The sequence below is a fragment of the Pseudozyma hubeiensis genome, assembly GCF_000403515.1.
Source record: "Pseudozyma hubeiensis SY62 DNA, scaffold: PHS13, whole genome shotgun sequence".
NCBI lineage: Eukaryota > Fungi > Basidiomycota > Ustilaginomycetes > Ustilaginales > Ustilaginaceae > Pseudozyma > Pseudozyma hubeiensis.
This window is the reverse complement of record NW_012133795.1, coordinates 459,411-482,520: the sequence shown is the minus strand read 5'-3', so window position 1 is coordinate 482,520 and position 23,110 is coordinate 459,411. Positions and strand designations below refer to the sequence as shown.

Sequence of the window (23,110 nt, the reverse complement as noted above, 5' to 3'; positions counted from 1 at the left end):
AGAAGAAAGTCCAAAAAGTCTTATTAAAAAAAAGAGAACTGCAGCACCTAGGATTCCCGCGTGGTCCCCCACCGCAGTACTGACTAGGCGGTAAGTTGCTTAACTTCGCAGATCGGACGGGATGCGGTGTTTTCAACTTCCTGTGGCCGCAGATGTCGACCATACTTTTAGTGCGTTACAGATGGCTATTGTTTTTTGTACCATCTCTTCGCTCCAGCGAGACTGTGTCGAGTCAATTCTTGCTCAGCACAGATCGAGGCCAATCGAGGCTTCTCTGAGCTAGTAGGATGCAAGTTTTGAGTCGCGTCACCGTCAGACGATAGCGAGAGAGGATTAGAAGGCAGAATGTCAAATGAGATGGTATAAGAGAGATCTGGATTACGAAAGATGGAAGGGGCCATTGCTTAAGAAGGTCGAGCACGGCCGTGAAGTGGCTAGAGCACGGCTGTGAGGTGGGTAAATAGTAGAATCTACTGTAGCAGCGAGGGCGCAGTTGATCTTGAGCCCGCACAAATGGTATGGTCGGGCGTTGAAGAGAGGAGAGAGTATAGTCGAAAGCGTCAAGAGAATCAAAGGCGAGTCCGTTATCCGTTATCAAAAAGAGCGTGTCGCAACCGCACACAGCGGTTGAGGGGAAGCAATATCGGCAGATTGTCCGCAAGAATGTCGGTATGCGCTAACAACCTGCTTCACAGCACCCAAGCACCACCGCCGACGACCGCCAGGACCACCGCGCCGATCACAGCCACCCTTTGCGCATCGACAGTGCTCCCATACTGGGCGCCCGAGCTCTGACCCGCGGAGCTGCCGCTTGTTGATGATCTCGGCCCAGTGTACGTGGTTGCGGCATTGGGAATGGTAGTGATGCTTCCGTCCAGAATCGAAAGGGTATTTGAGCCCGTGAAACCGCCAGGTACGCCTGTGCTGATGCCGTTGGGAGGGCCTGTGGTGGGCGTGGCTGCGGTGATGGCCTGTGAGTAATGAGTGTTGAGCGAAGCAAGGGTTGACGACTGTTCGGCGTTGGTCGCGACATAGTAAGGAGATTGCGTGCCAGAGCTGGCTGCGCCCGGAGTGAAGGCGACGGTAGAACCGGTTGACAGGCCACCAAGGCCCGCGGGGAACGTGGCGACCGATTGACCATTGCCCACTTTTGAAGGAGGAAGAAGAAGAAGTCGAGCGAGCACATCCGTGAACAAATACGATAAGAAGGGCGTCAGTGGACATGGGCTTGAGCGCTTGGCACACGTCGCGAAAGGATTGAGGCTTACCATTAATGGACGCAGGGACACCGGCCGTTTGTGCCTCAACGACTCGTGGGACCAACGCTGCGGCGATTGCCAAAGTCAACGCCAAAGACGCAGAGGGTGCTGAGAAGAACGACTTCATATTGTACTCCTTGGTGTCGGACTGGCCACTGACAACGAGTCTTGAAGATTCTTGTGTGAGTCAGGAAGTAGCAGATGGAACGGAGGATCGCAGATAAAGATGAGAGAGTGGCCTTCTCGAAAGTGCTGTTGAGATGCCGTGGGATCGAAGAAGCAGTCGAAGACGTTCAAGGTGGTCGATGTGTGTATGTCGATATGTACAGAGGGTGGGTAGGAGTCGAAGAGATGAGCTCAGGACGATGGAGTAGATGGACGACAAGGAGCAGGCGGATGGCGGGGCTGCTGCTGATCTCTAAAGTGAGGCTTAGGGCGCTGCACGCGAGCCTGCAAATGCCTTGTCCGCACAGTAGCTGCCGAAAACAGACAGGAGAAAATTCCCCGCAATTTCCCCTCTCTAACTGACCATCTAGCATTTGCAGTTTGCTCGAAATGATTTCCATCGTGCAGCTGCAGGAAAACCGCCCTTTTCTCTGCTTGGTTTTACGCCCAGAATTCAAACACAGCCAAGCGAACAAGGCACAGCGGCACGAGAGGCTTTTCACGCACACCGTCGTTCTGCATGATACGCTTCAGTCGTGCAATGACTGCATGCTTGCTGTGTGCAACAAGAAATACTGTACGAGGGGCTAGAGCATGTCTACAACACTGTTGTCGGAAGAGCTCCTGGACCCGTTTGTTTAGTTTCTGCCAACTGTGTGATCGACATGTGTGTCAGCGTCGAACAATCGCTTCTCCGACCTCAAGCGCTGTTCTCTGACAGTGAGAACGCTGGATTCCTCTCCCTCTTGCAGCGAGGCTCGGTCCTTGGATTTCGTTCTCTTTCTCTTTTTCATTTGAGAGAACCAACCTACATGGGCGTGGGTGGAGGAGCCTGCGCGACGTGGTCGGCAGTCGGGTTCAGCCCGTCGGCCACACCTCCCGCACCACCCAATGATCGCAGCTCTGCCATCCACTTGTCCTTCTCCTTTGCCAACTTTGCCGCTTGGAACGCCAAGAACTTGTCGTGGCTAAAGTACACATTGACCCAAAACAGGATCGACATGACCAGCAGGACCGCCAGCGACGATCCCCACTGATACAGTCCTTCGTCACCGCGCACGCGTCCCAGCTCGTAAGCATCGTAGCATGCCTTTTCCAGCGCCAACGAGAGCACCTCTGTACTGAACTTGTCTCGGATCCGCTGCTTGGCTGCGGTGGCGATCTGGTCTCGGTGCGAAGGAGACAGTCGAAGCAGAGCGGTGATCGAGACGGCCCAGATAGAAGCTGAGGGATGGCGGAGAAGACCCGTACCAGCAGAAAGGTTGGTGGGTTCGCCATCAGCGGATAGCGCCAGGTCGACAACGGTCTCGACGGGTCCGCCGGTGTTGCATGCCAGGACGGGAAGTCCGCATGCCATAGCCTCGAGCGGTACGATGCCGAAATGCTCGTCCGTCGGCGTGTACAGGAGCGCCTTGGTGGTCGGATTGAGCAGCAACGTGTGGATGAGCGCCATCGGCAGAGAAGGCAGGAAGATGACGGACGCTTTGGCGAGCTCGTCGGCAGCGGGCGCCGTGGTAGGCGTCTGGAATGCCTGACGGTGGTAGCTGAGCGTCACGGATGACAGACCAAGCTCCTGAGCTTGCGTCTGAAGCTCCTTGAGCGTCGCAACATTGTCACCGACACGCTTGTCGTACCCGCCCACCAGCACCAGTCTCAGCGGACCAATCCCGTCGTTGTTGGTGGAAGTAGCTGCGAGCTCTTTCTGTGCGATGGCAAAGGCTTCCAAAGCCAAAGCTACATTCTTCTTTGCCTCGAACCGATTGATGGACAGCAGCGTCGTCTTGCTTTCATCCTCGCAGAACTTTGCGATGGACGGTCTGATCGGGTCGCCTGCCTCTTTCGCCTCTTGCTCGAGCTTCTTGACCGCCTGCTCCACCCTATCGGGACGGAACTGCTCCGCCTCGACGCCTGGATAGCAAACCCTTGGCAGCCTTCTGAGCCGAAAGAACGACTTGACGAATTGAGCCGAGGTGAACTCCGAGTTGACCAGGATCTTGTCTGCGTAGTCGGTGGTGCCTTCCTCGTACAGGTCAAAAGGCAAACGGTACAATTTGCGGAAGACAGAAGGCCCTGACTCGCCTCTTGCATGTGCTTTTTGCATCGCGATCGAATTGCTGATGTCCTTGTCGGGAAAGTGGCAGTAGTATACCACACGCGTGGCGAGTAGGATCTTGAGCCAGGGGATTCCTGCTGGCAGCTGATCAAAGAAGAACAGGTCGAAAGCAGGAATAGGGGGCGAAGAGGTCAAGCATCTTGACAGGAAGCGAGGCATGGTTCCGGGGTAGTTGAACAATGTGATGGAAAGAATGAGCTGGAAGACCAGGCTCATCTGCTGCAAGATGGCGCAAGGTAGATGGAAGCCGCCTAGGAAAGATCGTGGTATCGCGGTGCGCATCACCTGTACTTTGAGCGTCCCATCGCGCGTCGCTTCGAAGCAGTGGCGAGGATCGTGATGCGAGGTGAAGATGACGACCTCGTGTCCGAGTTGCTGGAGCGAGAGCGCGGCGTCGACGATGAGCTTCTCTGCTCCGCCAATGCCAAGATCCGGGTGAACAAAGCCGATGCGCAACTTCTTACGCGGCGAGTGTACCGAATTGGCCACTGCGGCCGACTGGCGATCCAGAACCATCGTCCGATGTACTTCAAACTATTGAAGCGATGATCGACGTGTGTCAAGGGTAGGTGGGAGGGGAAGGGAGAGAGGGGGAAAGGGAGAATGTGCGTGGTGCAGGCGTGCGCGTGTTGTTCTTCGGTGTCTCGTTCGACGTGGCCGGTGCTCCAGATTCGGAAGCTGCTTGGGTGTTAATCCCCCGCCAAACGCCGGCGAGCTGTTTCAACTTCGGCTTTCGGCTTTGCAATCCGCACTTTACTTTTTGGCTCAGCCAGGACATGCCTCCACAAGCTCAACGTGCAGTGTATGCGTGGTATGCATCCTTCCGACACTGTCCTTGCCTGGATACCGTTACCTCACTTCACTGCTTGGACGCATCAGTATGCCGCCGAAGAAGGCATCAGCTGGAGGCTCGTCGCCCTCGAAAGCGAGCCATGCCAGCCGAGCCGCGGCCTTGCTTTCCAAGGCGCGAGCACAAGCCTCTTCTTCCCCCGCCGCACACGCTCGATCCAGCTCCACGCCGTCTCCCACCAAACCTCACACCACATTGACCACGAGCGCAGCGCCGAAATCATCGCTGTCAGAATCATCAAGCTCGACGAGCGAAACGGCCATGCCGCTACCAGACCTGCTCAAGACGCTCTCTTCCAAAGGTGGTCTTCCCATGCGAGATGCCATGGCGGTTGCAGGCAAGCTCATCAACGCTCGAGCTAATACCCCGTCAGCGCTGGCACATGTGTCGCTCATCATGCTACAAGACATCGGTGTAGAGTCTGAAGAGCATCGCAAACGTACTGTTCTTGCATTCAAAGGGAAAAAAGCCGCTGGGATCATACCCACTTCCGCCGGTGCAGGAGGAACAAGCGCAGCTGGGCTAGCTCCCGATTTTGGCGCGTACCGCAAACGCCGTCGTATGGCAGATGACGACGAAACACTCAGTCGAGAATACGGAAATATCACTGCACCACCAGACGAGCGTCCTGGCTCGTCTCGTCGACCCAAACTGGAAACCGAATACACGTTCAACGAGATCCTGGACCAATCCCTCTTGAGCGGTAGATACGCCGTCGTCAACCGTGCACCCGTCATGACCGTCTGGGCCACCATACTGCTCGAAAAACTCAACTTCTCTCGCCCAGAAGCACTCAGCCTAGCACACTGCTACGTCAACTACACAAGCACCATGCGCGGTATCAGCCTCGGTATCATCCCCGCAGCGGAAAAGGAACGCACGGTACACATCGTCGGACCCAACCAACCGCATTTCGAACTGATGGGCGTCAAGATCCCCGTCATGCAGATGCAAGATGGCTCGTACCGGGGTATCAGTGCTGGAGACGTGGTGGGTCCGGAGAAAGCTTTCAACTACATGAGGAGGTCGATGGCTCAGACGCTGTCTAGTGTGGTGGGTGCGCTAATCTTGTTGGCTGATAGCTTCATGGAGCCGATCGAGACGAAAGAGGAAGATGGCGATGGTGAAGCGGTTCAGTACGGCGCGGAGTTTCTCAACTCGCGTGGGTACGATCTGTACGCCGAATTCCGACCGTCGACGTCGGGAGAGTGGGGTAAGAAGGGAAGGCTGTGGTACGACAAGGTGCTGGCCTTGCGGCGTGGCTGCGAATCGGACTGGATCGAATGGAAGCAGAAAGAGGCACGACTGGAACAGGACGGCCCAATAGAGGAAGACTGGAGCGAAGACGTCGAACGGTTGGTTCAGGAGGAGCTGGACAAGGAGCAGAAGCTAAAGGAAGAGGTAGGGAGCTGATCGATGAAAAGGCAAAGCAGAAAGCAAAACGATACCCACGATGTGAAGCAGCATTCGGGTTGATATAATCACGAACATATCAGAGATTTTGCAGGCCACAGTCAGATGCCTCATTGAGGCAAGTCAAGAGATAGATAGAGGGTCAAAGTGCAAGGAAGAGGTGCATTGAAAGCTATGCCAGGAGTCATCGACTCTTGTTCTGCGCCCTGATCGCGTCCCTGTTCGGCCTCTTGATCCTCGCCCACAACCCGCTGTCCCCGCCAAAGATGAACCTCACCGTCACCATCGGCCAGCTCTCGTGTCGAGGCAGGCAATCGTAAAACTCCGGAGCCATCTTCCTCAACTCGGGCAGCCTTGTCCATGGAACGCTCGGGAAATCGTGATGCTCGTTATGATAGCCAACGTTGTAAGCAAGCACGTTGAGTGGACCATAGTAAGACCACGTTTCTTGCTGCACGCCCGCAAACATGTAGTGTTCTGCGATAAAGTGGGCAGCGCAAGGATGAAGCGAACCGGCAAAAAAGGACGATTCGATGAGGTAGATCAGAGGGATCCAGCCGAAAGCGCGGACAAGAAGCGCATCGAAGCAGAGGATGAAGGCGATATTGAGGAAATGCCAGAAGGTTGGACGTTGAGCTCGAACGAATCCGGGTCGCAGAGCGTAAAAGAAGATCTGGAAGGTGGCAAAGAAGGCCTTGCCGAGCACGTTGCGTAGGACCACGCTCTCGAATTTGGTAGGCAGATCCGTGTCGGTTCCATCCTCGCCGAGATACTTGTGATGCTCGAGGTGGTATGGCTTGAAAGCCATGGCATAGGGGACGCCGATGGCAGCGTTGACGAGGATGGCCCACAGTCTATTGGCACGCAGACCCCGGAAGGCGAGATTGTGAGTGATCTCGTGGATGGCCAGGAAGGTGTTTTGGTTGGCTGTACCTCCGATGGCATAGGCGATGAGCAGAAACTGCCAAGAGAACGGATGGAGAGTAGTGTACTTTGATAGACCGATGGCGACCGCAAATTGCAGAGCAAGGACGCCGAAAGAGACGTACTTGGTGAGCGGCTCGTAGCCCATCAATCTCTTGACCTCGGGATGTGCTTTGAGGATGGCCATGCGACGCGAACGATGCGGCTCCTCGGTGTGCATCCACAAAAAGTCGTTCGAGGTGGACGCGTCAACGGGCACGATGGCAGGAAGCCAGGCTTTGCCGTCGACCGCATCGACGGTCGACGTTTGGGTGCGAGTAGTAGAAAGGATCGTTGCGTGCCTGTCGGAAGATACTGCCGAGAGAGGCTGATCGTCCAGCTCATGCTGCTCTCCAGACTTCAGACGCTTGCCGTAGTGCTGATCAGCGCCGCCTTGATCATCGTCCGAGGTGAAAGAGGTAGAGGAGTCGCCGATGGTCGAAGAGGTGGGAGACGAAGAACGCGAGTTACGGCTCGACGATGACGTTGAAGAGGTGGACGAATGTGGTACTCCCAAGTCGGAGGCGGTACGGCAGGAAGCCGAGTTTGTGCTAGAGGAAGGCGGTGCGGTGGACTCGGCACCTCCGTACAGAGACCAATCGACGTGAACAGTCGAGTTCATAGCGCGACCAGCGCGCGAAGTGATTTGGGAAAGCATGTCGAGCGGTCTCGAGCTGTCCAGAGCCTACGACCTGTCTTGATTCTTTGTGCTGCGTACTGTTCTATTGATGAAAACCGAGTGTTGTGCAAGAGACCCACGGATGCTCTGCTCTGATGGGTTTCCGACGACCGGCCTGGATCTACAGAATGCTTCCGACAGGATGTCAAGCCAAAGAAGAAGGAATGGGATGGAGCAAGAATGTGGATAGAGACGGGAGGAAGAAGGAGCGCTGGCCGACCAGGACTTCTGAACTCCAGCGGCCAGACTCGTCACGCCACAAAGATACAAGGTGGGGAAAGCACTGCCGCGCTGCAGAGGGTCTCAGAGCCCCTTATGCACGGATACTGCACTGCGGTCTCCAGAAGAAAACTTTATTTGAAAATCATAGCCCCACTCGAGTCGCGAGTGGCGGGCGGCCCTTGAAAGCACGGCGCGTGTTCTCAGGGAAAATCGAGCCAAGGTTTCACCTGTCGAGCTCCCTGAACGCTGCCACGTGCTGGCAAATCTGCCCAAGCCCAACGATGCTGAACGACGACAAAGCTCAGATGTGACTTCGACGTCCCCATATTAGAGCGCGAGTCCACATGCCTTGCTTCGCTGAGTCTCGGGCACCTTGAAGTCCGAGCTGCAAGCTCAAGACCTCATTTAGGCTTCCGGATGGCAGCAGAACCCCATCGGATCATATGCACGGAGCAGCACGGCAGCCTTTTCTTTGTGTGTCCGAAGCAGAAACTCTAACATTAGACTTCTTTTGGCGGCCACATTGTGAAGCCTACTGTATCCACACCACTAAAGCTTAATTCTCGCTACTGTTCTGCATCGTACAAGATGACGCTGCTGCACCGGAGAGGGTATGATCGCGTCTGTTACACTTCTTCGGGCAAATCTGGCAGCCAGAAAGCCACTTCTGCACCCGCACTGACAAATTCTGTATGTAGTGATCATTTACCAGACGTGAACAGAGGAAAGAGAGGGAAAGGCTTCGAGGTCAGTTTTTCGTTCCTGTCTAGCAGCGAGCCATCACTGGTTAGCAGCGGCGGTCTACTTACGTGCATATCGCGGGTTGAATGCTACAACGCGGCTGGTGCCATCGTGACCCGTCTGCTTGTATCTCGGTCGCAAATTGCGAAACTCGTTGCGGCTGGCTTCTTCCAGATCGACGTGCCAGAACACCACTGAGCCGTCGGCCGAGCCAGACAAAACCCACTTGCCGTCCGGCGTCCAGCTCACCTCTTGCCCACTGATGCCCGCCTCAGCCACCATACCTATCGATGTGCCTGATGCGCGCTCGAGTCCCTCGTGTCCTATCAGTCTCGCCACCACCGGACCGCCTTCAGAGAAAGTGTCGATGACGTAGTGTACGTCTCCCGATGTGCCGAGCAGCAGATACTGACTGTCGTTGGTGAAAGTGAGCGAGGTGATGATGGGTATCCTTGGCGGCATCGAAACTTTGGACAGCGCGGCCGAATCGTCGAGGTGCACCACCAGGAACGGCATCTGGTCGAATTTGCGAACGTCGTACAGCAGCACTGCCGAGCGTTCGTTGAGGGCTACGGCAAACACTTTACCAGTAGGATCGTACGCAACCACCGGATGCCCCTGAACGTTCATGAGACCCATCGATTTGAGCGATCGCAGGTCCCACAACCGCACCGCCTCGTCTACGCTGCCGGATAAGAACGTGTCGTCCAAGGGGCTCATCTGCAACGTGACCACCTTGTTCTCGTGACCTTCAAAGTAGCGCGTGTACTTTTTGGTCTTGAGGTCCATGTATCGGATCGCATTATTCTCCTTTGTGGATGCGTAAATGACCGAGTCCTTGTCGTGTGTGAAGCGCGTCAGGTGGACGCCGTACTTGTGCGAGGGGATGCTGGCCACATGCACGCCGTACTTGGTATCGTAGAGATGCATCAGCTCATCCTCGCCCGAGGTGATGCATTGGAAGCCAGCGTCGTCGAACGATGCTGCAGTGATGGCTTTGCCCTTTGCGACAAACTGTGAGAAGACCTTGGCCGGCTTGAGTGCAGAGATGAGGTTGGGCGTGATGGCGAGCTTGTTGTTGCTGCCTGCTGAGCCGGAAGCCGAGGTGGATGGTCCGGCTGCAGCCATGTTCGATGTCGAGGCGGCCATGTTCGAGTTTGAAGCCGACGCTATTGATGCAGCCATGATGACTGTTGCAAGCGCTGTTGACGATGGGGCTTGGATTGTGAGGGAGTGGAGGATGTATGTTCGGAGTGTCGTCCCTTTGCCAAGCAAAGAGGGTCCGTCTTCGTGACCTGCACAAAGCGCTCTGCAGCTGACTGGCTCAAAATGTGTATCTGTTAAAGCGTGCTAACAGCTCACGCTCCGGAAATGAAAAGCGGCCTTTGGCGCAGTCTCTCAAAGCACTGTGTGCCGCGGCAGTCGACGACACCAGTGGAAAAAGAAAGAGAGGCGTCGGCGAGAAAATGGCCGAAGCAGATTCTTTCAGGCACACCTCCGATGGGACGCTGCTCGAGCTTTGAGACGGTAACTTGACAGCATGGATGGAGAAAACCAAAGACATGGCGGCAACATCAGGCAAGGCGTGAAGGGCGGGCAGAGACAGGATTCCTCTGTATCCTGAGATGGCATCTCTGTACGGCGTTTAGTCAACGGGAAGCCAAGGGTCACTGCGAGCCGCGCTTTTTTTTGAGGCATCGACGCCTCGGCTGGGCTCTGGACCACCGAGAAGAACGCTGAGTCGCATCTTGCCCCGCCTTTGGAAACCAAAGGCGGAGCGACGTGCTGCGAATAACAGATCTCTGGTTTTCGGGGCATTCTGCATAAACTCTCAAGCCAAGTGCGATTCCTTCGTCCAGCCGTGGACCCTGTTTTGTAACAATGTCTCTTGCTGCAGCCGGCTCGCCTTCCACCTCGCTTTCCGTCGGACAGCCTCGCTTCCTCTTTCACAGCCGAGCCCGATACATCTCTTTTTCCCTTCTGCCTTCCACGGATCATCAATCATCACTCTGACTGGGTCTTTCCTTCTTGGTGCGCTCGTCACTACCTCGCTCATTGTGTCTCTTCAGACCGGTGAGCTCAAACACTGCAAGTTCACGCATACGTTTTAGCCGTCCGGCCGTCCGATTCTCGAACATCGTACCAGCGAGCCACGGACCGTTCCACTACCACATCACCAGAAGGTTGTCGGCCCTCCAAACTCCAACGCGATGGTGTCGCCAAAGCCCGAGTCGTACCATGATGCGCTCTACCATCTTGCCGCAGCTGCAGAGTCGTCTCCATCCCCACAGCCTGCACACTACCCGGACTCGCAACACTACCCCCCATACCAACACGCGCACCATTCGCACCAGAAGTCAACGCCACGTCATCATCCTCAAGGTCGTCACTTTGTGAACATGCCGCCACATCATCGCACACCACAGTCACACGACCAGTACAGGTATGCAGATCAGGGCTATTCTCCTGCATCCGCAGCCGCCTCTTCCGCCTCTTCAGCGCCTCACCACTCTGAACCCTCTGCATCGCGACCGCCGCTACCATCCACGAGATCCGCACCAAGCCTTCCTAAAGATCGTTTGGATGAGGCTGCTCGCGCAAAGCACCGCCTACCTGAAGCGTCTGCAAGCAGTGCCGCCTCTGCTGCTGCTGCTGATGCTGCCGCCGCTGCCGCCGCCGCCGAGAAGAAGATCTCATGCATGGAGTGCCGCCTCTCCAAGGTGAAATGTTCCGGCGGCGACCTTTGCACCCGCTGCAAGCGACTGGGCAAGGAGTGCTACTATAAAAGCCACAAACGCGGTCGCAAATCCGACAGTTCCAAGATTCAGAAGCTTGAACGCACCGTCGATTCTCTCAGCCGAGCCCTTGAGCAGTTTTCCAAGAACAAGGTTGCACGAAGTCCCGGTAGCGCGCAGTCGCTGCCCAGAACAGGTCCAGCCGACGTCAAACGCGATGTCCGCACGCAGCCCATGGACGACCAGGAGACGTCCTCACCGGACACCTTCTGGAAGACGGTGGACGCCCATCGAGCACCAGCTGCTCCTCTCTCGACCGCCATGTCGCCGCCCGCCCACTCGCCACGTGCCAATCTCACAGCATCACAACGTGAAGCAACCGCTTCTGGCTCAAAGCGACCGTCGGATCTGCATCGACAGCGCTCTGCGTCATCGTCCTGGCAAACGTCTCACAGCATCGCCACGGCAACTCCTACATCCGATGATCCGGACGAGCCGGAAAATCTCGGACTTCCCACGCTCTCCAACCCTCTCAAGTTGCTCGCACACGCAAGTGACTCGGCTCGCGAAGGTCTTGAAGCGTCCGATCCTGCATCCTCGGATTCTGCCTCAAAGGTATCCGACAACAAGGGTGCCTCGGCGGTGGATCATCTTTCCAGGTCACGCGGTCGAACTGCTGCCCACGCCAACGGCGCGGCGGGATCCGCCGATCAAGGGCCTTCCTCCGCGGCGCTGAGACTCGATTCAGCAGACGGCCGAACCAGTCTGTTTGGCGAATACCACGGCTTGACAAAGACCAACACTGTCTCCCGATTCGGTCCAGGTCGCGGAAAGGCCTTCTTTGACGTCGGTCTCTTCACCACCAAGCTCGACAATTTGCCTCAGTTCGACCCCATTGACCGCGGCTACCTCACACTCGCCGAGGCTGAGAGCCTCTACGCCGTCTACATGGATCGCATCAATCCCACCATCACGCTGCTCGATCCGCACCTGCACACTTTCGACTATGTGCGATCGTGTTCTTCTCTGCTGCTCAGCTGCACATGTTGGATCGCTGCGAAATACAGGGTCGAAGCGAGTCAGATTGCCGCCGATCTCGAGATGCACATCCGCACCAATCTGCTCCCCACCATCCTCATGGAGGGTTACAGGAATGCAGAGATCCCGCAGGCGCTCATCATCCTCGCCGCGTATCACCCCCAGATGAACACCATATCTGAGGACAAGGCGTGGGCTTATTTAGGCTTCGCCATCCGCATTGCATCGGAGCTCGACATGAACAGCCGCATCGCTGTTCGCCCACCCAATCGTCAGGATGACGCCGGTCTTGCGCGCCGCTTGCGCAACAGAGAGCGCACCTGGCTCAATCTATGGCTCTTCGAGACCAGTATGAGCCAGCACATGGGAAGACGTCCGACACTGGCAAACGATCCCGTCGTCATGGGATGTGCTCATTGGCACCTGGACAAGTTTGCGCTGCCATCGGATAAAGCCGTTGTGGCTGTGGTGCAGCTGCGAATGCTCATGAAACGCAATACGGAGCTTTTCGAGAATTTTGTCGATGCCTCCAACTCGTACTTGTCCGCAGAGCGCACCGCCAAGCAGGTCGAGCTTTTCAGGCGCATCTGCGCAAGTGACCTCGACACATGGCTTGCAACATGGACAGGACCTTCGCACCAGCAGTCGGAGCAAGCTATGCCTCCATCCACGACCACAAGGCAGGAAGCGGCTGAGGCCTTCAGCAACAGTTCAGCCGCAAAAGGCAGCAAGCCCAATGGCAGCGAGCCGGATTCCGAAAGCAGCGAAAGTCTTCCACCCACCTTGGGTCGGATCAACCGTCTCAAGCTGTATTACTGGTACGCCAGGCTCATCCTCGACACCATCGCGCTCAAATGCAACCATCTTGGCCTCGAAGTCTTGCGACCCATCTACAGAGACGCGTATGCCTGCTGCATGGCGTACCTTGGTCTCTTTGTCGCGACCATGGTGCCCAACGGCTTGTTTTGGGGACACAATTCAGCGGTCGTCACGCCTGCGTACTGCGCCATCTTTGCTCTCAAGATTGTCGGTCTGATCACGACCAACGCAACTGGGACGGCCAATCTGCAAAGTGGCGGCGGCAATTCGACGTTGGCGCAGCGTCAAGAGAAGGCGAACGACGAGGACATCGGCATCGACGTCGACGCAGAGTACACTTTCGAGATGGTGGAGAAGCTGGCCAAGGCGTGCGAGGATGCAGGAAACGCAACACCGCATAGAAGAGCTGCGGCTGGTAGTTATGCCTTTTTCCTGTTCACGGTTCTGGCTAAGGCCAAAGGCGCCTGGAACGCAAAGCTGGCGAGCAAGGATGGCGAGGGTGAGGATTTGACGGGAGCCAACGGTAGGAAGAGGGACAGGGATGCCAATACCGAGGCGGGCGGACGACAGAGTAAGGCTGCTCGGAATGGCAAGGTCGGACCGAAAGGTGGCGAGCAGCGAGGAGACAAAACTGGTGTGTCTGCTTCCGGTCAAGGCGCCATGCAGGGGCATGGTGCTTCTGGCAAAGCAGGTGTGGCTGGTAGTCGACCGGCTGAGGAGGGCGTGTCATCTGCGGCTCCGTCTGCAGAGGGCGACGACCTGGCCGCTTCCTCTGGCGGAGCAGGCAATGCCGATTCGGACCAGCACTTCCTTCGCCAGCTGATGCAGTTCCAAGCGGGTCCTTCAGGTGTTCAGACGGCCATCGTCCACGATGCTTCCCTCGGTTCGCATCCGCACCAACCTCCTTTCCACGGATCGTGGCAACATCAGTATAGTCAGTACGGAGGCTTTGCTCCCAACCACCCGTCTTCCGGTATGACGCCCACACCGCTGGATGCAAACATGTCGACCGTTGCAGCGTCCAATGCCGCATCCGCTGCGTTTGGCGCCAGCAGCATGGGCGGCATGGGCGATGGGGCTGGAGCGAATGGGATCGATGGTACGGGAGCAGCGGCAGCGGGAGGCATGGTCGACATCGATTGGGATTTTGGCATGCTGGACGGGTTCTTGGGAGAATCCTTGTTCAGCGATATGAGCTTCGTTTCTGCGTCGGCTACACCCGCCAACATGAATGCTGCTCATGGTATGTAGTCAGACGAAGCTTGGATAGCAGGTGGTCGAGTGTTGTTAGCCTCTATGATCACCTTTCTGGGCGACCTTGTTTGATCAGGTGTCGGTGTCCGCGTCCAATGAAAGACAGTGGAGCGACTGCCTCCTGACGGAATAGCATCTCAGTCAAGCACAGAAGCCCTTTCCTGCTCAGTAGTCTGTGTGAAAGTCGCACATCCGGACGCACATCCAGGCCTATGCATCGAGTCCTAACAGAGAGCAAGCATTATATCGAATCTGGCCTGCCAGGCACTTGAGATGGAAGAATTGCAAGGGTCCAAGGGCGTGCACTGGCCAGAATTTCAAGGACCCGGCAGCAACCGGCTTTTTTGTGGAGCGCTCTGTGCAATGTTCCTTCCTTGACACTTTCTTCTACCACATCAGTCTGATCGCGCGGCCAGAGCCGTCTCACACACTGCGATCAGCATCATTTGTACCGACTGCTTCGTGTCGGCTCCAATATGAGCGCAGCGTAGCCCGACAACCATGGACTACATCCCTCGCGATCCGGGCCCAGGCTCGTCATCATCAAGCTTGCAGGCCAGCGTACGCGTGCGACCCGTCACGATTCGTTTCACCGAGCCCGGGGTATCGGATCTGCATCTAAATCTCCATTCCATCGAGTCCTTGCGACCCATAGCACCACGGTCTCTTGTTGACACTTCGCAACCGCAGGACCGAGACCAACAGCAGCTCATCTTTGACTTCGATGTAGAGGATCAGCCCACAAACACCAACGCGCCAGCAGCGATATCTTCCGACGATGAGGATCAGCTGGTACACCAAGTGGTCGAATCGCTGCGTAGAGACGGGCTGATGGGCGATGAGACGGTGCAAATGCTCAAGGCTAAGATGGAAAAGAGTAGGGAAGGGGTGCGTGGAAGAAGGTTGCGGTTGATCCATGCGGGAAGGATTCTGAGGGATCGGGTGAGGCTGGTGGAGTATCTGGAGGAGATGGACTTGAGGACGAGAGTACAGGGTAGACAGAGTCTACGACACCTTGCCTTGCCTGACGGGAGACGCGGAGAGAAAGAGGGTGTGGGCGACGCGAGCGAAGAGGAAGGGCGAGTATCAGAGATGGAGACGGACGACGGTTCCGCAGGCGACGAGGAAGGGGAACGTGACACAGTCCAGAAGAAGGAGATGAGCGTCCGCGACATGGTTGAGTGGCTGGTCGTGCAGAATAGCGAAGTCATCAAAGGCGATACCGGCGCTGGTAGCTCTACTGCTCAGAACGCAGACTTCAGCATGACCAAAGGCAAAGGCAAGAACCGCGAGCCGTCCTTCTACTCCGACTCGATCCGGCTCACCATCCGTACCGCACCCACCGTCTACATCCAATGCTCCGTCGGTGAGCTCGACACCCACACCTCCCTTGCGTCTCCTACCGATACCCGGTCCGATCCGCTGATCGATCTCGACCCCGCTTCCACCGACGCTCCCCTCGACGTGGACACAGACCCTGCCTCTCGCAATCGCGGCTTCAACCGACTCCTCGACGCCGGCCTAACCGCAGCTGAAATCTCCACCATCCGCGACCAATTTCGCACCTCGCACCCGCTCTCCACGACCTACGACCTGATCCAAGCTCGCGAGCACGCACAACACCTCCTCGAAATGGAAGAATCCTGGATGGACACCTTCTCCGCCACCACCACTACCAACAACCCGACCCTCGGCGACTTCGGCGATCCGGCGCCAACGTCAGGAGCATACACAACCGTGATGCAAGGCTTGATGGTCGGATTCTTCCTCCCCCCGCTCATACCTCTGTTCTGGTTTCGCGACAAACCACATCCTTCCTCTTTACCCAACCAAGTGGCAGCGGAGGAGGAGGATGAAGAGGATGACGAGCAGCAGTGGGAGATGGAACGTCTGACAGAGACGAGCCAGAGCGTGTTTGGAAGTACGATGCAGGTCTCGATCCTGTTCGGGCTGGTGGCCAATTTGACCATAGGTTTATTCCGGTTCATCTGGTGATCCTCACAGCCGAGCACACGCGAACACGAAGGGACAATGAATATGACAAAGTTGTAGAAGCCATTGGTTCATTGCTGTTGCTGCGGAACGGGCGTCTGATCTGCTAGTCGTTGTCGTGCGACTGTGAATGCAGGCAGCGTCATCAAAGTGTCCATTCGAATCGACAAACGTCAGTGGTCAGCAACTTAATTCGATCAGGAGCACTTGGCGATAATCAACGAATACTCACGATCTTTCGCACGATCCTTGTAGCCTGTAAAAGAGACGTTCGATCGCACTGATGTGACGCTATCGCTGGGAGTGCTGCTACCCAGCCCTGCGCCTGGCTTGTAGATCTTCGTCTCGACGATATCGGTTCTACCTTCACGTTTGAGACCAAGGCCTTGACCCTGCGACCAGCCCATCATGGCGAGAAGCTTATTGCCGATATTGTCGCTCTCGATCGGCTTTGCCGGCGCAGACTGTGGCAGCACCTCGTTTGAGCCAATTGTGGAGGTTGTCGCCTCCGGGCCGTCAAACGTTTTGGTCCGTTGGATGGAGCCAGTGTTCTTCGAAGGGTTGTCTGCGCCGAAGACGGCTCGTCGTTCTGATGCGCGATCTCGGTATATTGACGCAACAGTCGGTTGCTGGGCTTGCTCCGAGAGCGCAGGAACGTGATCCGGAGACAGGGCCCCGCGGGTGTCTTCAGGCTGCACGGAAAGGTCGAGCTTTCTGGCGACAGCTTGTCGACATGCCTGAGTGCTTGCGAGATTGTCCTTGTGCAACTTTGACTCGCTCTCGTGTCGATAAAGGGTATCGAGGCTCTTGAACTTGCGTTGGCATAGGAGACAGGCGACACGCTGGACGTCTTTGTAGTCGTAGGTAGTCAGCTCAGCATCGGAAAGCTCTGTGGAGGCCGGAGCAGTGCTTCGTTGGCCTTCTTTCGTGTAGGAAACTGGCTGGATGTTGGCTCTCGGATCTGCCGAAGAGTCAGGGGTGTTGCTCACGATGACCTCGGACGCGGAAGGCTGGCTTGCGTGTAGCTCGGATTGTTTCCGATTCCACCTGTCGATGTTATCGGCAAATCGCTTGCTGACAGCCGTTGTAGGTGGCTTGCTCGGCGTTGACCGGCTCGAGGAGGCTTGCGATGTTGCTGCAACTGAGGAGTGGTCATCCTGGTTGTTTCGAGGTGTCCGCAGATCCTTCCAGACTACGGCGCGGGATGGCACATCGTCTGGATGAGATGTTGATTGCCGCATTTGCGGGGATCTTGACCTGCGTCGATCATGGTGATGATAGCGAGGGTCGTTCCGGCGATCTGCTTCGTTCGTGGGGTCGTCTCGATCGATGTACTGGTGTGGTTGCGCACCCACGCGAGCCGATGGCGTCCACGAAGGCGATTTAGTCATCCTCAATGCTCGGGATGACGATCCATTCTGATCGTGCTGAAGCACAGCGCATGGGCGTTGAAAGGGAAAGGGACATGATCAACAACTGTCCGAAAGGCATGCCAGACATTGCAGTCCGAGAGTCCCTCGGGCAAAAAGGCCACTCGGTAGAGGCTATCAAAGACTCTGGGCATGTTGTGTCGCTGCACATATGGCCTCAACAATCCACCGATGGCTGCAGCGAGGCGCGATCAAGGGGCTTGTCCGTTGATGTCGCCGACTCATGACTTACTGTTGAGCTGCGATGCGATACTAGTCTCGGATCGTGACCTTTGCCGCCAAGACGGTCTTGATCTCGACTCGGGGATATCGACTCCCTTGAAGGCTTGCGCGGAAGCTCCAGTCGCGTCGGAGTATCCGTCATAGTCTCGGGGATAGACAGAGCTGCATCGTCCTTTCGTCCTGGATAAAGTTGGAAGGGTCGATGCTGCGAGACGGATCGGACCAGCCTTATTTGACTTGTTCCTGCTCCCCAGCTTTCAGGGTCTCGTGGAACCTAAATATAATAATATTTAATCGTGTATATCGAAAATTGTAGGCGCGGGTTTACTTTATTTATTGAATTATTCACTAGCCGCCGCCGCTCAAAACACACCCATCGTTGGCTGGCTAAGTTACCACCTTATTCATCATCACAACGACGTCACATCTCGGTCATATCGTTCTCGCATCTCTCTTCCTCGATCTTGATTGCGACACAGCTAGGAAAAGGCTCCGATAGCGATAGCTCTCACGTCACAACGGTTACAGGTTGCCCAACAAGCCGACTCTTACGATCCAGCGCAGCCTCATTTTCGACCTTCCCTACAACGAAAGCTGAGCTGCCACACCACAGACGGCAAAAGCTCTCCTAGCTTTGACACACGCTCCACGATACCGAAGTATCACAGTCTAGTGCACACCCTTCTATCACTGCCTAAGGCTCTGCTCGCGATGTTGGCGTTGTAGACCTCCGCGCACTCGTTGGCGCGGGCTGATCGTCCCTTGACATCTGCCTTGCTTTCCTCGCCTTCAGGCAGAAAGGCACCATGCACGTCGGCAAACGAAGCACGAGGATGACAACAGCAGCTTCGAGCTCAAGCTCGGAAGCTTTCGGACGAGCTGAAAGCTCCAATGCATCGGCAGGCATAGCCGGCATCGGCGCTGGCCGAACAGGTGCCGCTTCCTCTTACCGCTCCTATGCCTTTGCGGATAAACGTGTTCCTCACGAACAGACCACAGCTGCATATTGGAACGCATTCGATTCCACCCAGGCTGCCGATCCATCCCAGAGCCACGGCGGCTTGCCCAGTGCACAGTCGATATCATCCTTCGACACACAACCTCGTGCATTCGATGCCGGGAGGTTGCCATCGGCGGGCTCCCTACACACCTCTCGATCCATGCAGCATCTTCCGGCATCCTCCGTCGACTCTGCAACTGAATCCGTATCTCTGAGTTCGCGTCAGCATGCTGTCTCGGAAGCAGAGCTGCTGGCCTTTGTGAAACAGAAGCGAGCGAGCTCCGAAACACTGCAAAAATCCTCCAGTCACGATCACACTACGCAACCCAAGGATGGCAACGACAGGTCTCACCCTCTAGATACCCTCGACCTTTGTCACAAGCGTATGGACCGCGTCCCTGATGCTTTGATCGATATGATCAAGGATCAAGTCGTTCGGCTCGCCCTCGGCTACAACCATCTCACCCGTCTACCTGACCGCTTCGTCGATCTCAACGGCCTCAGGTACCTCAACATCCGTGCCAACAACTTCGCTCACTTTCCCGAATGCGTCACCAAGATGCCCAACCTCGAGATTCTCGATCTCAGCCGCAACAAGGTTCGCAGGTTGCCCGAGCTTCCCGGTCGTCTCCTCGCCCTTCGCGTGCTCTCAATGAACGCCAACCGCCTGACCGAGCTCCCCTCGTGGGTCGGCAGGATGAAACATCTCCGCATTCTCAAACTCGACAACAACCCGCTCGAGTGGCCGCCACTTCACATTTCGAAAATGCCCAACGTCGCCCCACCCAAGCCGCCTTCCTCTTCGGGCAGCTCGTCAGCTGCCGAGCGCGAAAAGGTCAAGCGGTTCGAAGACCGTCAGATGCTGGTTTGGATTGCAAAGCTGCGTTCGTGGATCAACGACCCTGCCAACCAAGTACAGTCGCCCGCGTCAGCGATGTCGGATCAACAGTCAGCCGCACGAGCAGGATCGCCAGCTGCAAAGCTCCCATATGATGGTGCGGTCCTCGCCGGCTCGAAGAACATGGACCGCAACGAAATTGCTCCGTCACAATCCGATGGTCTCATGTCGCTCCAGGTTCAGGTGCCCGAGAGCGTCTCAGACCGTGCGCTCAGGGCCGATCCGACCGAAGCACCGCCAGACGATCCCAGTCCGACAGCACCCATGGACACGAGGGACGCCCGCATCAATACAGCGAGCAACAAAGAAGAGGTGTCAGCACCCGGCTTGCTGCCTCCCCTGGTCCCGCAACCGACGCCGAAGGAAGGATCGACCAGCGACCTCAAGCAATTCGCAGATTCGGTCCCGTCACACTCAAGCAATGACGCGCAAGCTCATTCCGCGCAGCTGGTGCAATTGCCGCCGACCTCTCGAGCGAAGTCCACTGCCGGTCATCGGGATGAGCTCGCGCGCTGCATCACTGACGAGGACGCAGACGCACGTCAGCATGCTCGGAACAATTCGCATTCTGTTGCCCAAGACATTGTCGCCACTCACCAGATGGAGGGTCGTCGATCTCTCAAGAGCAAGAAATCGCTGCCTGACCTACGCAAAAGCCACGAAGAAATTTTGCAGGAGCGGAGGGATATGCTTTCCGATCTGAGCGCAGCACAAACCGCCAAGCAGACGATCGTGCAGGATGTGGACAGGCCAAGCGTTGAAAAGAGCCAGCCGTCCACTCTATCTTCAGCTGCCTCCACCCCTACTGCACATGCCACCACAGATGCTGACCTTGATGCGCAGTCAAATTCCTCGTACAATAATGTCGTGCAGTCTTCGAACAGGAAACCGTTGTTGCAGACGCGTCGCGCCCTCCGACCCACTCTGGGCAACGGTATGGCGCCCTCGGCTCGTCCAGCATATGAAGGTGTCACAGGTCAGTCCACGTCCAATGGAACGAACAGTGCACAGGGGAATCATTCGGTCCCAAGTCAAGGAGGCGGTCTTCGAAAGCTGAGCTTGCCTACGGTAGGCGCAACACAGGCCGCTGCCGAAGCAGCTGCAGCCGCTCTCGCTGCTCGACATGGCTACAACAACTCTCCCGCACGCTTCGACCTCGGTCACGGAAGGATGGCATCCGATCGCGGCGAAAATCACTGGCCGTCCAACTCAGCTTCACCTACAGTCAATGCACCGCGCACTGCAGCGGACCAGGAGAGAAACAGCTACTTCCGACGCCTCTCCACGTTGCCACCTTCCACCATCTCGAAGGCTGTACCTGCACCTGTGCTCAAATTCGTCGATGGCACGCGCGGAGTCCTCTTCGCGCTGTCGCAGATTCATGCAGCCATCGGTCAATTCATGACACCCGTCATCGACGAGAGGATCTCTGGTCAATTCCATCGACTGCTCGACATCTCCAACGGCTCTGTCGCCAACCTCATCAATGCATTGGACCGTTTCGATTCGCTCTCTCGACGTGGCACGCCCGATCCCAGCGTCATTCGAGGTGTTCTCGTCACGTGCAAAGACTCGGTCATCACCTTCCGCAAGCTCATCAGCGTCCTTCAACTTCAGCTCCGCGCGTTGCAGAGCAGCTCGGACGTGCGTTATGCGAGGACGCTGCTCTTGATGCTGTACGGCAGCATGGCCGAAGTGAGCAACAGCTGGGCAGAGATGGCACCTTTGGTCGAGGCGGTACAGCCGTACCTCACTCAAGTCGAACTCGAGAGCAGCTCGCCGGTGTCTTCCGAGCCTGCCACTGCCACAACGGCGTCGGAAAAGGCGACGCCGCCCTCCGCGCGTGCAGGCACGCTCCTTCAAAAGAGCATCAGCAACACTAGCAACGGCTCCACTTCGATGCTGCCAAGCATTGCAGAGGCTTCGACACCAGTCCGCGCCGGAAGTCGCCCGTACATCCCTAGGGGCCCCAGCCGACGACGCCATGCAGGCTCCTTCAGCGCACAGGATCTGGCACAAGGCGCGGCGATGACGCCAAGCAACAGCAATCAGCCTCCGTTCAATCTCGAGGACCTCCAAGCTGCCTCTGGATTTAACACGCCGGGGCGCAGTGGCAGGAACCGTCGTCAAGGTAGCGTGGGCAACAGCGCGAGCAGCGCTGCCACGTTCGCCCAGTCCGAGACGTCCGACCGAAGTGCTACCGCGGATGGAGTACATTCCACGGCACCAAGCACTCCAGGTGTCACCGGTCCCAGCGCAGCCGCACAACGCACCATCTACGCTACTCCAGGGGCTATGAGCACGCCGACATCGTCAAGGCAGAATCGCACCGACTCAAATGCAAGCTCGGCTGTAGGAGCAGGCACGCCAGGAGCGTCAGCAGTGATGCCCCGAAGCCAGTCGACGACGCCTGCAACGCCTGCTGCTGCTGCTCCTGCTGCTGCCGCATCTCAGAGGAGCCTATATGCCGCGACACCCTCTTCTGCAAATGCAGCGGCCGCACCGGGGGCTGGTCCTGCTGCAGCGGGAAGCAGGCTTCGTGCCATTGTGTCGGATCCCAAGATCACAGTTGATGATCATTTGCTCGATATGGTGGACAACATCACCAAGCTATCGGCTCGCGTTTGGTCGCTACTATTTGAACATCTCAGATCGGCGGGTGTCGACAGTGAATTGACGAGCAGCTCGCCCGAGACCTCACCGGTGGACGACAAGCAAGGTCCTGAGCCACAGGCAGACGACAGCTCAGCAGCTGCAATGAACTTTTCTGGATCCGATGGTGAAAAAGATGCCGAGGCATCACAATATGAAAAGGCTACAGGAAAAGACGAAGCATTGGATGCAAAGCTTCGCGAGCTTCGAGATCTTGCACAGATCACAGACGACCTCACCTCGCAGCTGCGCTCGACCTACCTGCGCGCTCGTGAAGAAGAGCATCGACGCACCTCGATCGACGACGATGCTGCCACAAGCTCGGCTGTTGGCGCAATCAATGCACCGGTTGGAGCAGAGGATGGATCGGAAACCGTATCTGCTGCTTCACTCGGCCGTCCTGTCGCAGATCCATCGCCGGAGAACATCCTACCCACAACGGCGGCGAAACTGTTTGACGAATCGCACCAGTTTGTACGGGCCATCGTCAACACGTCTACGCTGATCAAGACGGTGAGCGTTTCACACGAGTTTCCGAGGGAAGTCAGGCGGTTGCTGGGGCAGGTGGCTCAGGCATGTTCGAACTTGACGGTGTATTTGCTCTGGTTGAGTCCGACCAGTGTTGCGTAGCGGAAAAGAGGGGGAGAAAGGTGATGATTTGCAAT

General features: G+C 56.7%; 8 protein-coding genes and 1 non-coding gene across 9 annotated transcripts; 4 read left to right on the top strand and 5 right to left on the bottom strand.

Annotated features, from left to right (window-relative positions):
• Window positions 1-35: 35 nt before the first annotated feature.
• Window positions 36-150, bottom strand: PHSY_007527. The gene has a single exon (XR_001099826.1). It is a non-coding gene; the product is annotated as a 5S ribosomal RNA (ribosomal RNA).
• Window positions 151-2,232: 2,082 nt separating this feature from the next.
• Window positions 2,233-4,053, bottom strand: PHSY_001123 (glycosyltransferase; the record flags this gene model as incomplete). The annotated part of the gene is made up of 1 exon (XM_012331755.1): window positions 2,233-4,053. The coding sequence occupies one exon, from the start codon at window positions 4,051-4,053 to the stop codon at window positions 2,233-2,235; it is 1,821 nt and encodes a 606-aa protein (XP_012187145.1).
• A 595-nt stretch (window positions 4,054-4,648) lies between these two features.
• PHSY_001122 (hypothetical protein) lies at window positions 4,649-5,800 on the top strand (the record flags this gene model as incomplete). The annotated part of the gene is made up of 1 exon (XM_012331754.1): window positions 4,649-5,800. One exon carries the CDS (start codon window positions 4,649-4,651, stop codon window positions 5,798-5,800), a length of 1,152 nt encoding a protein of 383 aa, XP_012187144.1.
• Window positions 5,801-5,984: 184 nt separating this feature from the next.
• Window positions 5,985-7,385, bottom strand: PHSY_001121 (sphingolipid delta 4 desaturase; the record flags this gene model as incomplete). The annotated part of the gene is made up of 1 exon (XM_012331753.1): window positions 5,985-7,385. One exon carries the CDS (start codon window positions 7,383-7,385, stop codon window positions 5,985-5,987), a length of 1,401 nt encoding a protein of 466 aa, XP_012187143.1.
• Window positions 7,386-8,465: 1,080 nt separating this feature from the next.
• On the bottom strand, window positions 8,466-9,554 carry PHSY_001120 (hypothetical protein; the record flags this gene model as incomplete). The annotated part of the gene is made up of 1 exon (XM_012331752.1): window positions 8,466-9,554. One exon carries the CDS (start codon window positions 9,552-9,554, stop codon window positions 8,466-8,468), a length of 1,089 nt encoding a protein of 362 aa, XP_012187142.1.
• Window positions 9,555-10,615: 1,061 nt separating this feature from the next.
• On the top strand, window positions 10,616-14,248 carry PHSY_001119 (hypothetical protein; the record flags this gene model as incomplete). The annotated part of the gene is made up of 1 exon (XM_012331751.1): window positions 10,616-14,248. The coding sequence occupies one exon, from the start codon at window positions 10,616-10,618 to the stop codon at window positions 14,246-14,248; it is 3,633 nt and encodes a 1,210-aa protein (XP_012187141.1).
• A 504-nt stretch (window positions 14,249-14,752) lies between these two features.
• Window positions 14,753-16,246, top strand: PHSY_001118 (hypothetical protein; the record flags this gene model as incomplete). The annotated part of the gene is made up of 1 exon (XM_012331750.1): window positions 14,753-16,246. The coding sequence occupies one exon, from the start codon at window positions 14,753-14,755 to the stop codon at window positions 16,244-16,246; it is 1,494 nt and encodes a 497-aa protein (XP_012187140.1).
• Window positions 16,247-16,440: 194 nt separating this feature from the next.
• On the bottom strand, window positions 16,441-17,634 carry PHSY_001117 (hypothetical protein; the record flags this gene model as incomplete). The annotated part of the gene is made up of 1 exon (XM_012331749.1): window positions 16,441-17,634. The coding sequence occupies one exon, from the start codon at window positions 17,632-17,634 to the stop codon at window positions 16,441-16,443; it is 1,194 nt and encodes a 397-aa protein (XP_012187139.1).
• Window positions 17,635-18,701: 1,067 nt separating this feature from the next.
• On the top strand, window positions 18,702-23,075 carry PHSY_001116 (hypothetical protein; the record flags this gene model as incomplete). Its single annotated transcript, XM_012331748.1, has 1 exon — window positions 18,702-23,075. One exon carries the CDS (start codon window positions 18,702-18,704, stop codon window positions 23,073-23,075), a length of 4,374 nt encoding a protein of 1,457 aa, XP_012187138.1.
• Between the last annotated feature and the right edge of the window lie 35 nt (window positions 23,076-23,110).